The sequence below is a fragment of the Schistocerca gregaria genome, chromosome 1 (assembly GCF_023897955.1).
Source record: "Schistocerca gregaria isolate iqSchGreg1 chromosome 1, iqSchGreg1.2, whole genome shotgun sequence".
NCBI lineage: Eukaryota > Metazoa > Arthropoda > Insecta > Orthoptera > Acrididae > Schistocerca > Schistocerca gregaria.
The window spans coordinates 217,613,489-217,629,592 of record NC_064920.1 but is presented as its reverse complement, the minus strand read 5'-3'; the positions used below and the strand labels follow the sequence as shown (position 1 = coordinate 217,629,592).

Sequence of the window (16,104 nt, the reverse complement as noted above, 5' to 3'; positions counted from 1 at the left end):
TAACAAGTGGTACATAAATCATTTATAAAAATAAGCAATAACATAAGGCCTAACACAGAGCATTGAGCTACTCCATAACTTACTTTCTCTATCCTTAAAAGTAACTATTACTTTCATAACAAATTTTATCACCTGTTGCCTACCAGAAAGATATGATTTAATCCAGTTAAAGGTAACTTCACAGAAGTGCTAATAGGATATTAGAAGTACAGCTGTATAAAAGAAAATCAAGAAAAAGCAATAACATACCTAGTACAAGTAAGGATAAGGTATAAATTAATGATCTAAATAAAATAGAAAGAAACTTCCACATGGGAAAAATATATTAAAAACAAAGATTCCAAGACCTACCAAGCGGGAAAGCACCGGTAGACAGGCACAATAAAATAACACACAAACACACACACAAAATTTCGAACTTTCACAACCGGCGGTTGCTTCGTCAGGAAAGAGGGAAGGAAAAGGAAAGATGAAAGGATGTGGGTTTTAAGGGAGAGGGTAAGGAGTCATTCCAATCCCGGTAGCGGAAAGACTTACCTTAGGGGGAAAAAAGGATAGGTGTATACTCGCACACACACACACACACACACACACACACACACACACACACATATATCCATCCATACATATACAGACACAAGCAGACATATTTAAAGGCCAATATGTCTGCTTGTGTCTGTATATGTATCCTTTCATCTTTCCTTTTCCTTCTCTCTTTCCTGATGAAGCAACCACCAGTTGCGAAAGATTGAAATTTTGTGTGTGTGTTTGTGTGTTATTTTACTGTGCCTGTCTACCGGCGCTTTCCCGCTTGGTAAGTCTTGGAATCTTTGTTTTTAATATATAAGGATAAGGTATGCTTCTTGTGAATAATAATAATAATAATGTATGGCACATAATGAAAAAATAGTAGAAATGGCAGGAAATGTACACATGTAACATAATTGTCTCATTACAAAGTTTTATTTTGGCCTGATTTACGAAAATACTGTTACTTCATTGGTGAAAATAGTTACATGTCTTTGCTATCATCTTGTATGATGACTGTTACCTGTTTAGATTTTTTAAAAAATAACAAGTCTATTGTAATATGACTTTGGACATTCTGTTTCCCTTCTTCTTTGTTTCGTTTTGAAGGAGTCTTTGTTAACTAATTATTGAAATTCCACTTTTGTTGAAGCTGGAATTAATAAAATATTGTAATTCTTTTCCTGGTTCAGACTAATGAATCTGCATTTAGACATCAAGATTCCAGCACCCTGAAACCACCAGATCAGTGTGAAGTTGACAGACATGGTGGAGGTCTGAACTGCCCTATATGCAGCTACACAGCTCAGACACAAGATGAGCTGGACTCCCATGTAGCCTGCTGTAACATTAGCAGCTCTGTGTCAGAAACGCCAGGCCATGACATTATTGAGCATGACAAGATATATACAAAGGTTGACACAAATCAGGTACATCGACTTGGCCACATCATTTCTCAGGGATTTGATCCTGAGGTTTCTTGGAGTTGTACCTCATGTCACCTGAATTTTCAAAGGTGAGGCATAATTAGAATCTTATTTTCCTCTTTTAGAGCGTATTCTGAGAAAATCACAATATCATATCAGAGATCTGTTTGTGTGAAGAACATATCTTTTTTAATTATTATCTTCTTTTCTGTCTGTGTTACAACACGCAGTAGAAAAAGTTTCTTGCAAATGAAGGCTACACAACTAACACACTGGTAAAATTCCATAGTCATAATGTTCAAGCATGAACAGCAGTTAAATTGAGATATTCACACTCAAGTACACTACATGACAGAGTGAATAACACATTTAATATGGGCACAGTAAAATATTAATGGTGAAAAATCTGACTCTATATCTGAATTTCAACCATGCATGACTGCTGTACAAGTAACTCAGGTTTGATCCTTGGTATTGCCAAACAGTTATCTTAGTAAAAGTGTTTTGTGCATGTGGTGTATTCACAGACTTGGGAACAACAACCACTGAGCTGCACGAAGAAGAGGCAGTAGTTCCATATTTAAAACTTACATTAGTAACCAAGAGTGCAATTTGCTGACTGTGTGCTCCCCTCTCCTACCCACACTCCTTCACCATCTGCAGATGCTTAGACAGATGATGAAACAGCAACTGCTGAACAGCCATATGTCATATGAGGCTGACAAAATGCTGTAGTTCAGTTCGGTCGAGAACTGTTACCATATAATGAGCATGGAGCAATAGAAAGGCATATGAACAACAACTTGAACATGATGAGATTCAGAGCAGACAGACACACACACAAATATGAGGGTGTGGCTTGTGACACATCTACTGGTAGACATAATATCAGTTTTCCCACTTCTGATTTATCATAGTACTAGCTGAGTATTCAGTATTGCCTGGGTATGTATTCCAACACTGTTTGTCCATTTCTTCCTTCCCCCTCTATCCATCTCCCCCCCCCCCCCCCTCACTCTGTCCAGCTCATCCTCTTTTCTCTCTCTGTCCATTTCCTGCTCTTCTCTTTCTGTACACCTCCTCCTCCCTCTATCTGAGTCCATCTCCTCCTTCTGTCTCTTTGCCCATCTCTTCCTTCATACCTTCTTTCTACAACTTATCACCCCCATCCCAATAACACGCTGGTGGTTTTTACTCCCACAGTATTTCATTCCAGATAGTAAGATACCAAGATTGTTTGAAATCGGCCCAGTGGTTTAGGAGGAGCTCTTTAACCATGGCTTTGACAGAGTATGCACATGTAATACATATTTCACATATATTTAACACATTTCACACCTATTTGTACATACATTTCATCTATATCTATAGTGAATATTGCTCTGCAGTTCTATTTTCACACAGCTCAATCTGTATGATGTCATATATTTTGAACAATGTTTTGTACAAAGATATAATTTTGTAGATATGTTCAGTGGTGTATTTGGATACTGTCTGTGAAGTTTTTTGTGAATAGTGTTAATAGTAAAGATGTAATAAATTAAAACATTTTGCTTGATGCAGCACTATTTCATACATTTCAATGTTTATGAAATCATATCTCTTGACCTATGAGTCGTGCAATGATATAATTTTGTAGGTGCACTTAGCAACATATGAGGATACTGTCTGTGAAATTTTTTGTGAATAGAGTTAGTAGCACAGAAATAATAAATTTCAACATCATGCATGATATGGCAGTTTTTCACAGATATATTTATTTATGACATCAACTATGACATGTAAGTGGTTCTTACTCCCAAAGCAGTTGTTATGACAGTAAGGAATGTATGTACCAAGTATGGTTGAAATTGCTCCAGGGGTTTAGGAAGAGATGTGGAACATATGCACATACATTTTTATGATATGTATGGATTTACACTCCTGGAAATGGAAAAAAGAACACATTGACACCGGTGTGTCAGACCCACCATACTTGCTCTGGACACTGCGAGAGGGCTGTACAAGCAATGATCACATGCACGGCACAGCGGACACACCAGGAACCGCGGTGTTGGCCGTCGAATGGCGCTAGCTGCGCAGCATTTGTGCACCGCCGCCGTCAGTGTCAGCCAGTTTGCCGTGGCATACGGAGCTCCATCGCAGTCTTTAACACTGGTAGCATGCCGCGACAGCGTGGACGTGAACCGTATGTGCAGTTGATGGACTTTGAGCGAGGGCGTATAGTGGGCATGCGGGAGGTCGGGTGGACGTACCGCCAAATTGCTCAACACGTGGGGCGTGAGGTCTCCACAGTACATCGATGTTGTCTTCAGTGGTCGGCGGAAGGTGCACGTGCCCGTCGACCTGGGACCGGACCGCAGCGACACACGGATGCACGCCAAGACCGTAGGATCCTACGCAGTGCCGTAGGGGACCGCACCGCCACTTCCCAGCAAATTAGGGACACTGTTGCTCCTGGGGTATCGGCGAGGACCATTCACAACCGTCTCCATGAAGCTGGGCTATGGTCCCGCACACCGTTAGGCCGTCTTCCGCTCACGCCCCAATATCGTGCAGCCCGCCTCCAGTGGTGTCACGACAGGCGTGAATGGAGGGACGAATGGAGACGTGTCATCTTCAGCGATGAGAGTCGCTTCTGCCTTGGTGTCAATGATGGTCGTATGCGTGTTTGCCACTGTGCAGGTGAGCGCCACAATCAGGACTGCATACGACCGAGGCACACAGGGCCAACACCCGGCATCATGGTGTGGGGAGCGATCTCCTACACTGGCCTTACACCTCTGGTGATCGTCGAGGGGACACTGAATAGTGCACGGTACATCCAAACCGTCATCAAACCCATCGTTCTACCATTCCTAGACCGACAAGGGAACTTGCTGTTCCAACAGGACATTGCACGTCCGCATGTATCCCGTGCCACCCAACATGCTCTAGAAGGTGTAAGTCAACTACCCTGGCCAACAAGATCTCCGGATCCGTCCCCCATTGAGCATGTTTGGGACTGGATGAAGCGTCGTCTCACGCGGTCTGCACGTCCAGCACGAACGCTGGTCCAGCTGAGGCGCCAGGTGGAAATGGCATGGCAAGCCGTTCCACAGGACTACATCCAGCATCTCTACGATCGTCTCCATGGGAGAATAGCAGCCTGCATTGCTGCGAAAGGTGGATATACACTGTACTAGTGCCGACATTGTGCATACTCTGTTGCCTGTGTCTATGTGCCTGTGGTTCTGTCAGTGTGATCATGTGATGTATCTGACCCCAGGAATGTGTCAATAAAGTTTCCCCTTCCTGGGACAATGAATTCACGGTGTTCTTATTTCAATTTCCAGGAGTGTAGTTTCTAGTTCACTACTTAATTTATGATAAACTTTTAATATTGAAAAACCTCTCATTTCATTACTTATAATTCAAATAGCCTGTGCAAAGTTAAAGTATTTCTTAAAGCTAATTTAATGTGAGATGTCTAAGCATATGGACAAATGATATCTTATGATAATTCCAGCTCTGAACGTCTGCGCGAACACAAGGAAACTTGTCATGCAACACTATGGCTTTGTGATCTTTGTGGCCGAGGATTTTCTACTTCTGAAGAACTAAGTGATCACCATAATCTAATGCATGTACAAAGTTTACAGCGTAATTCTCGACCAAATGTCTTTCGCAACAGGTTAGTTGCTGGTGTTATGTCCCAGTAATAATTTTCAGGTATTTTGATGCTGTCCCTTCACTAAGGCATGTCTATCATGCAGATGGTATTAATTCAAAATACAGTTTATACACCTATAAAAATCCACAGCTCACAAATGGAATCAAAATATACTGTCAGAGGAAGAGAGCTATACATAGCATTCAACATTTCAAATTATTCTGACAAGCTAAGGATTAGTCTGAAATTCTATCTTAGATAATCAGGAAATTAAAAAAAAATGTATAAAGTTTGAAATTAACGTCTCCTATAATGAAATCAAAGCAGTGAAAAGTGGTAAAAAGAGAAACAGGAGCTCTTTCTCTAACAGTGGCAAAAACATTGTTCTCAACATTAATAATTGACATACAGTGGACAGCAAGAAAGTAGCTGAAATGTATAACGATATTGAGAATATTGTTACATTCTGTCCTGGATTTTCCATTGTTTGAAGTATATATGCTTTTTAACTGTCACCTCTCAAATAGGTTACAGCAGTTTCTTAGGTGAAGACACAGGGTTCCCAGTACCCTTCAGTCAGGTAGGTGGAATCCCAATAATCATTAAAGGAATAATAAAAATCATTGGTTCTTTGCAGTGTAAAAATTCTGCAGGTATAGATAATATCTCCAATAAACTATTGAAAGCCGGCTATTATGAAATAAGCAAGGCAGAGCTCATATATGCAATGGATGCTTGCACCAGGGTGTGTTCCTGGAGAAAATGAAGTGTACTATGGTTCAGTGGTTCCCAGCCTTGGGTAAGTGCCCTGAGGATAAATGAAGTTTTCTGGGGAGGAGGTGAAGAGGGTAAAAACAGGTAGGGTTCAATAACGGTTCAATCACGGAGGGAGAAGGAGGGCGAGGGGGCAGAAGGCATATACAGTGTGTTTTAGGGGTGTATGTGCAGATAATGTGAACATTGGTGCCTTAATATATTCACAATTCTGTGTGTTAGTTATTTTTTCTCTGCATCCAAGAATGTTCCTGCAAACACATCACAAACCTTACAACCTAAAGTCTTCTGCACAGTCTTAACTGCATGATTAAGTGGAATATATCTGTCAGTATGGGCTAATCATTTTGTGTCTAAATTTTCACACTTTTACATCTGATCTTTTGTCCAGGGGGAAATAACATTAGTGGTTTGCTGTTGCTTCATTTACTTGTAGGCATTAACAAACCTACAAACATACTACTCCCAACAATAAAAATATCTGCACTTACATATCTAATACCGCTAACATCCTGTGTGTGTGTGTGTGTGTGTGTGTGTGTGTGGGACTACCCTATCAGATTAATAACTTTTAGATGGGTAACTACTTTGAAAATTTTCATATATGAGCATTAATGTATGACATGACCTGACGGAGGCTAGAGGAAATGTATTAATGACTTCATTTGAAATTCGCGCACAGTTAGCAATCACAACTAGGTACCCAGCCTCTTGCTTGGGAAGTTATTGGATTGCTCATTGTTCTTCTTTCTGTAGTTAGTCATTCACTTGCCAACCACATTTGCAGTACATGAAGTGAATACTGTTGCTGCCACCAGTTTCACCATGTTTTCAACATATTTCATACTGATAGATAGGAAATAGAAGCAAGTGAGTGAATTTTTTTCTATTTACATGGCAGCTATTGATTAAGAAACAGTTGATTTGTAGCACTGTCTTGTGAAATTGAGGAAGTCTGGTGTGAGGAAAATCCTTATAGAAATCTATGAGACGTATGTTTTACAACATTATCTTTATTAAAAAAAGAAAAAAAATATTCACTATCATCATAGCGTCTTTAGTGGCTTTGTTTGTGATTAAGGCTCCAACAAATTTAACATCTGATCATGCCTCAAAATAGTAAACACACTTTGGCATCATGCCACTGTTTGCACATCCCATTTTATCACAAATCTCATGCTCAACAATCCTTCTCCTGAACAAATCTGATCCAGATGTGTAGCCCATGACAGCATTCCTCTTGTAAGCGTAGTGTGCAGTAACTCATTGTTCAGGCCTATTACCGCAATTCTTTGTAGCACGCATTGTAGCATACTTTACTGCCCTACTACAGAGGTGATCATCTCGTAATTTACCTTTGCGTCAAGGAAAGCAGAAAGCTAAGCTGTCTGCTGCTCTTCAGAAGACATGTTACTCTTTGAATAGAAAATTAAAAACCTGTTTTTTGCAATGCAATCAATCACAAACAATTTTAGGGGAAATACTCAATAAAAGTATTTGGTTATTTTGCAGCTTATAGTCACTAACTTCATTACAGCTAGATGATTTAGTGGCTATAATTCTATTATTGGTCATATTTGCCCTTGTTGGAACAATTATGAATACCAAGTACCATTGCTAATATGACGGAAGCGGAAATCGGCAGTCTATTTTTTTTTTTTTTTTTTTTTTTTTTTAATGCATTCCACGCCCACCTCTAGAAATATTTGGTAAGCTTCTATATTCTATATAATTCTATATAATTTCAAAGTGGCCAAACAAATAACATCTTAATATGTTAATGTGGATCACACTCTGAGCAAAAGAAGCAGAACATTCGTGCATGCTCAGTTTTGACAGGGGCTGCATTACACAGCACAGAACTGTACCTAACTGCGTTGCACACAGTTGTTCCAAACAGAGCTCAAGCAGACTCACAGCTGGAGTGAATATAGATTGCAAGTGCCATGTTTATTGTGCTGTACCATCATTTAAAAAAGAGCAAAAAGCCATGTGTTAAAAAATAGTGCAATTTGTAGTGGAAATTTTCCTTTCAGTGAACCACTTGCCAGCAAGAATGGACGGTTCAAAAATTTTATTGAATCTCTGTCACAGACTTAAAATATTTGTTCTATCTGAACCATCGATAATAGAAACATAATGTCTCAAAAAAAAAAAAGAGTCTGGTAATGACTTTGTGCTTTCTGGCATCTGAAGTCCTTTATGAGCTTGGTGTTTCTATTCAAGATATCAAAAGTGTTGTGGTTGGCAGGAGAGCCAACACCGTGTAACTAGAGGAGGCCGAAAGGCACGCGTTTTAGCTCACACAGGCTGGTGTGAGGTCTTGAACAGGACAAGGAAATTAGAAGTTAGAAAAACAGACATAGCTGGTGGAATACTTAGCTTTAATCCATTAATGACAAACATCGGTCTTGACGGTACATGATTCACAATATCAATAGAAACTGATAATGGCGCCTTGCTAGGTCGTAGCAAATGACGCAGCTGAAGGCTATGCTACACTATTGTCTCGGCAAATCAGAGCGTATTTTGTCAGTGAACCATCGCTAGCAAAGTCGGTTGTATAACTGGGGTGAGTGCTAGGAAGTCTCTAGACCTGCCGTGTGGCGGCGCTCAGTCTGCAATCACTGATAGTGGCGACACGCGGGTCCGACATATACTAACGGACCGCGGCTGATTTAAAGGCTACCACCTAGCAAGTGTGGTGTCTGGCGGTGACACCACAAAAACTATATAAACAATTGTCAATGAAGTTTGCATACTGTTCTTCGCTTCACAGATTTTGTAGCTGACACCAGTAGGAACAGATTGCTAAAGTTACACATAATATATTTATTTTGAAAGTGGTATATTTTGCAGATTTCTTGGTAGAAATAAATGCATATAACCTCAGCTTGCAATGAAATATTGCTTTCATAGCACATGCTAAAATTACCAATTTTCTTCACAGACTGGAATATTACCAATGCAGCACTGTAGTTCAACACATTTTGAGGTTTCCGTAACTGACAGTGATCCTTAACATCAACAAATTCCTGGGCTTCTTGGAGACAACACATTAAAATGATATTTCTTTAAAATAGAACCAGCAACATTTTGAAAAAGTTTGGTGATGAATGAATATCCATTATTATCAGAAAAAGCATTAAGGATACTGATTCCATTCATCACAAATTATAGGTGTAGTAATGAAAACAAAAGCTAGGAACTCAGAACACAATTTATGATGTGCATTGGCCAAAACGAAACTGAATATAAAAAATATTGTTAGAAATAAGCAGTACCAGCCATCTTACTGACTGTCTTTATTTCTTGATTTAATATAACACCTACAAAACATATGAGTATTATTTGTTGAACATTAATGAAATACTCTGTATGTTCTTGTAATTAAAAAAAAAAATAGCATGTAAAAACAGCTTTTGATCCATCTAAACTGTAGTTATATACTTAACTCTATTGGTGGGTGCTGGTTTCTATATGATCTCATTCAGGGCTAATGGTATCAGAAAGGTTGGGAACCACTGCAGTTGTCAGATAACTTTGCAAATCTGAAGATGAAACATGCACCACAAACTGTTTTCTATTTCTCTCTCCACCACAGTTTCAATCATTATGGAGCATTGTGGAGCATCTCATGAATCTAAACATCATTAACAGAAGACAGTTTGGTTTTAGAAAGCAAACTAGACACATTGCTATTTACTTATTCACATATGTTATTTTGGATTCATTGGAAAGTAATGTCACTGATTAGCATCTTCTGTAAATTGGCCAAGCCATCAACTGTGTAGCTCAACAGGTACTCATAGAGAATGCTCATAATTGTAGAATATTTGTATCAGTAGGTAACTTGCTAAAGGCATACCTCATAGATAGAAATCAGAAGCAGAAGACAATTCTAGATGTTTCAAACAGAACTTTAAAAGATCTAGTGGCCTCTGAATGGGGGATAATATTCCCTGGAGTTCCTCAATGTCATACCTTCATCAGTAAGCAAAAATGCATCCTCACAATGTTTGCTGATGATACAAGTATTGTGTTGCATGATAGTCTTCTAAAAACTTAGAATCCAACAGTTATAACATGCCCAAAGAAACTTCAGTGTGATTCACTGTTACTGTCTCTTGATAAACTTAAATAAAACTAGTTTCATTCAGTTCCACACAAACTGTAAGAACCCAGAGAAACTGGTATTATCCATAGCAACCAACCAATAAAGCACATACTCTTCCAGAGTTTTTAGTGACCATACAGACAGTAACGGGAATTGGTAAGAATACATTTTCTAGAGAGTGAAGAGATTTATCTTAGAAATTATCAGCTGTCTTGGTGACATCACTGTCTCAAAATTAGCATACTTCATTATTTCCACTTCATAATGTGTTGTGGCCTAATTTTTTAGCTGAGCATGACAATTTCAAAATTTCAAAAAAAATCTTCATAGCACAAAAAAAGAGCTGAGACCTACAGGTGGTGTATGTCCAAGAACATCATGCTGTGGACTCTTCAGAAAGATTTGAAATTATGACTACACCACACCATATATATTAGTTTGTGTGTTTTGCAGTAAACAATCCTTTCCATGCAAAAGAAATAGTTTATACCAAAGCAATAACACTGCATCAACAAAAGGATGATCTTAACTGTGAGCTAAAGCACTAGTCAATAGCGCAAAGGGGATGAAGTACGTTAGTACTAAAATTTTCTATTCTCTGTCAAAAAATGTTAAACACAGGGTGATCAGAAACAGACTAAAAAGCTTTTATGGGTGTTGCAGAGTATGTTGTGCTGATAAATAATTACTAAGAAAAAACTGTGGTACGTTGGGCTGTTTCCAAGTTAATTAGCATTGAAGTTAACCAGCCAGCCAGGTCATAGTGCATGCAAATTCAAGTGGCCTGTCAGAGACAGTGTCACTAAACATGTTCTTTGTTTGGTTTCCTAAATACAAAAGTTGGAGATGGGATGGTAGTAAGGACTGAACCTCAGCTAAAGGCTGAACAGTCTCATGTGGTATCATTTATTCTGTGAGAACAATGGATATTTATTGTATCCGATGGGCCACTTGAATTTCTGCAACCAATGGCCTGATAGGCTAAGTGCAGAGCTAATTAACTCAGAAATAGTGCAACATATTGAATTTTTTCATAACAATTATTTCTCAGTACAACTTACCCATCAACACCTTCACAAGCTTTTCAGACTGTTTCTGACCACTCTGTATATGACAGATAATAAGTCTCTATTTAAAGTTAAGGAAGATCCTGATTGATATGTGTCTCTCCGTTTTAGATAGAACTATTTAGTAGAAGCAAATGAAGTCAAGAAGTGGTCTTCTTGTGTCTATAGCAGTTATAAACAAGATTATTCTGTAGTTATTAATATCACAGTATTTACGTTTTCACTATCTGTTTTTTGTAACTGTTATAATTTAAAGGGAAATGTGATGTCTGTCAGGAATTATTGTTATTATGTATTTTTTCATTTTATTTTTTATTTTTTACATTGAGATTATTATTACTTGTCTGAATATGTATTGATTCATTACAGACACAAGTGGATCCATGGAATATGGATGTAAAAACAGTACAAAAATGAAGTATGACAGATGGACCCTCAGTGGCATTTGTGAAACATTGAGAAAGAAATAACATATGTATTAGGTCCTTCTTTGTCCTTTGGTTACATTTCGTTTTGGCATGTCTGGAACACCTGAGACATACAGACATGTTCTGGATCAAATCATCAGTCACTTCACTTCCATGACCTCCTTATTATGCAGACACTATTAAAATCTTAATTAATTGAAACCCTCATCTGCTGACAGGTGTTGTTGATATACCTTGGGAATGTGGGTCTCTCAGTAGGTGTGCAAGGGTTAAGTCTCTGCAGGTGCACTGTTCGTCTGTGTCCTCACTGGCTCAGATGGTTAGAGCATCTGCCATATAAGCAGGAGATCCCTGGTTCAAGTCCCTGTTGGGGCACACATTTTCAGCTGTCCCCATCAAGGTATATCAACAACACCTGTCGGCAGCTGAGGGTTTCAATTAATTATCATTTATTCTAGAGGAGCTGCACGGTCATCAATGGTATCTGTTCTTTCATAAACAGTTGCTATCTTCATATACTATTAAAATCATTTTGTTTCTCTATATTAGCTGAATTCTCAGTGGGTCATAAATAATATTGAACACCATGTGACCATGTTTGTGTGACAATAATAAGAGAGAAAAAAATGAAACTAGACAAACATCAAAAAAGAAAAAAAGAGACTCTCCATATCTTTTCAGTTACCATGACATAAGCTTTTCATTTACTCATATAAGAAGTATTGCTCCATTTTGGACATGACAACTATTCTATAATGATAATATGGAAATAGATAATGTGTTAATGCCAGTGTATTTAAATATTTTGATTGTAATTGACCAACATTTGTGAAAACTGCATTTTCCAGAAAGAATAGACCAAACAAAACGGACTTGAAATCCATGCTTAGACAGAAAGTATGCATTGCACAGAAATGCACCATAAGGACAATATCTAATATCAATCCTTTAATCTCATGTTTGCGACTTTTGTGAAGTTTGTTGTGAAAAATCTAATAACAATTTGAAGATAATTTATTTCTACTATCCACAACGTAATCTTACTCTTAAACAGCAAGAAGCAAAATCTGCAGACATAAAAATATTTGAAAATTTCCCTCATGAAATAAAAGTGCTGGCAGACAATGGCACATTTAAATACTTTCTTCTTGACAGCCCTTATGCTCCACATGTGAATTTCCACATAGAAAGCATCTGTGTAGTTGGACTGCCTTTGTTAAATCTTATTGCAGATTAACATTAAACAAAAAAATCGGTCATGTAAATGACCAACATGTTGTTATATTTTGACAGAGAAAATGTATTAAACCTGCTGAAACATTTCACATTACAGTGAATTTTTGTGAGTATGATTCATGTAACATTCAGATTACTGAAATAAAACAAAGTAAGTGTTATACAAGGTGTCTGAGAAAAGTAATGAGACTGACAACACTGTGAGCAATCTAGCAATGCCTTGTTGTTCTACCTGTGTAGACTGGTATATTCATCCCTTTCAGCTGCTCAGTTCAGGTTTCAGCTCCATTCAACCATCACATGATTTGTGAGAGCACCATCAGTGAAGTTGTGTTTTTTTATGTATGTGATGAAAATGCACCATTGGAATTTAGAGCAACATTATGCCATCACGTTTTGTATTAAACTTGGGAAATCCATGAATACGACCTTTGAAAAGTTGAAACCAGCTTATAGGGACATTCCATATAAGGGCAATATTTATTTGGTAGCAGAACTCATTTTTGGAAGGCTGAGAACACGCTGGAGATGAATGTCATGCAAGGAGACATTCAACTTCAAAAACCAACAAAAAGTGTAACATGTGTTCTAAGTGAATGGTGCATCATGACAATGCCCCACGTCACACAGCCAGAGAATTTTTGAACTCAAATGGCATTTCTGTTGTTCTACAGCTCCCCTATTCCCCTCATCTGAGTCCTTGTCACTTTTTTCTTTTCTCAAAACTGAAAAATGTCTTAGAAAGGTGTCCTTTTGGGACTCTGGAGGACATTCAAAAATTTTTGACTGACATATTAAAGGCCCTACCACTTGAAGCCTTTCAGTGCTGCAACCAAGACCAGGAAAAATGACTTCACCTGTGTATAGCTGCCAAAGAGAATTACTTTACAGGGTACAAAATTGTTGTTTGGAAAAAAAAAAACTTTTGGTGGATAAAAAAATCTGTCTCATTACTTTTCTCATACATCTTGTATGTCACAATACAAGATCTAAAGCGGTATGAGAGTGGCAGGGTAATCACTCTTTGTCAAATGGAGATAACTGGGACATGTGAGACAAGTAAGTACTGGATCACAAAGTGTGATGACACTACAGAATCACTCCCATATTATTCTTCTAGCCAGAAATTGTAGCTTCAGCCACAGTATTGACTTAATAATAAAACAATGCATTGGACATGGACCTGTCTCAGCTGACACCATCTGCTACAGGGTGGTGGTTCTGGTCCTTTTCAGTTATGAAACTAGAAGCTTCATCAGTCCAAGATGAGAAAACATTATTCATTTGTGAGAAAATTTACAGCAGGCAAAGCATATAATATTATCATAGTTAAGGATTGTATTTTAATGTATTACATTTTTACTGGCCACATAGCTTACAAAAGGTGCTTATACATCAGACAAGTCAGTTATAGAGTGAACAAGTGAAAATTCGTGATATGTATACATGCTGAAAATTACAAATAATACACTTCATACTTTTAAATATTTACTAATACTCTTCAAACAGTAAAATAGTCTACAGGGGAGTAAAATTTGTGATGCAGCATATGTGACTTAAACATTTCAGAAAGGCTTCAGCCTGGGAATTTGTTTTTGTTGTTTTCACAAAGTGAAACTTCTGTATGGAAAGTACAGTTTTGTCACAGGGATGAGCTAATTTGATCAATATGCAAGTTTTTGTTTAGTCTGGAAAAGTGATAAGGAATATAAATTTATTTATTTATTTATTTTGCTGCCTGCTCCTATTTTTGTAACAAATATAATCATGTGAATTGGGCTGCTAGTATGTCAAGAGGAAGTGCAATTCTCCTGCTGGCGTGTGTCTGCAGTGGTGATGGTGGTGGTGTTGGATGCTTATCCATCAGGAAAACATTCTAGTTAAGAAAGACATTTATTCTGTAGCAAATGCTGTAGTGGAGTCAGAGATGGAGGGGCAGTCAGTGGTTCCCTTGACTTAGGTGGCCACACACTGTCAGCAGCTGTCTGCCAGGAGATGGCATGTTGTATAATGGCAGCTGTCAATGTCATACTACAGTTAGCACAGCTTCAGAGCTGGCAGCAAGACAGTGTCAGCTATTCGCTTCAAAAAATACAAAGCACACTGGGTAGGTAAGCTCAGATTGTAGCCTCTGGCATGACTGTTAGTGATGACATGTGCTTGCTCTGGGCAATGTAGAGCAACAAAGTATGTCTGAATGGAGCAATGTACAGTGACAGAACAATTGCTTGGGTAGTGTTTGGCAGGCAGCTAGATGGATCAGACTTGAAACCATGGTCCATTAATTGGGCAGCCATTGGTGGAAGGTAGTCACCCAGTAGGTATCTCGACAGTGCAAAGGCACCAATTTGACAGCATCAGACTCAGTCCAGGCAGTGGCCTGCAGAGCTACTGCCAATAAAGTATGATGTTGATGGCTACATCATTTATCTCAGACTAGAGTGCACATTTTCTTGTGTCTGGCGGCTGGTGTCAAGTGCATAATTGTGCATACTAGGCATAACTGAGCCTGAGAATCTGAATTATATGGTATATATATTGCCAGCATGGTTGGTGTTTCTGAAACAGAAACACCCCTGGCCTGTAAGTCACAACATGCTGGAGCTGCCAGGTGTAATTGTTGGGAAATCATGATGTCATTTCCCCCCTGACTTTCCCCTTCCTGCCAGCTCCTCCAGAAGCCCTGTCAGTGCAGTAGTGTGTAACAACTTTGACTTTAAGAGATGCTGACTGGTGTCTTCTGCATTGTCAGTGTACTGGATATGCACTCTTGTACCATGTCACCTAGTTAGCAATCTGAATTATTCTTCCACCCTTATGATGACATTCTGATGAAATGAAACAGATGCCATTCCTTACACCTAACAAAGCTGTGCTGCAACACATGGTAAAGGAGGAGTACCAGAAATCTTTAACAGAGCTTTACATGAGTTTTTAGATTTGAATGATTAATCTCATATTTAAGATGAGAATGAAAGTAGACATAAACAGCACTATACTGTTTTCTCACCACAGCATGATTTTTAGTGAGCAAAGAAGGTAGCAGATCTTGCACAGCTTTGAGTTAAGATATTCTACATGCTTATTCCATTTTACATTGCCTTGCAGCCATAATCATAAGACACAAGGGAATTAATGACATTAGTTGCCAGAAGCATTGATTAAAATTAATGGGGAAAGTTGAAAATTTGTGCCAGACCATGATTTGAAACCAGGTCTCCTGCTAACTACGCAGATGCCCTGACCAGTCTACCATCTGGATGCAGTGATTATTGCAACTACATGAACTACATCTAGCATGCCTCCCATAAGACCCAAATTGATGTCTGAAAGGACAGACACCACGTATATAATCAAGGCAATATCAGCCAGTGAT

At 38.5% G+C, this 16,104-nt stretch overlaps 1 protein-coding gene across 1 annotated transcript in view; it reads left to right on the top strand.

Moving 5' to 3' along the window:
* LOC126339334 (uncharacterized) overlaps window positions 1–11,949 on the top strand; it is an 81,127-nt gene extending 69,178 nt beyond the window's left edge. The window contains exons 6-8 of the mRNA XM_050001626.1: window positions 1,221–1,543; window positions 4,963–5,127; window positions 11,434–11,949. Coding sequence (XP_049857583.1) covers window positions 1,221–1,543; window positions 4,963–5,127; window positions 11,434–11,464 — 519 coding nt within the window. The 3' untranslated portion in view covers window positions 11,465–11,949. The remainder of the gene's footprint in view (window positions 1–1,220; window positions 1,544–4,962; window positions 5,128–11,433) is intronic.
* Window positions 11,950–16,104: the final 4,155 nt, after the last annotated feature.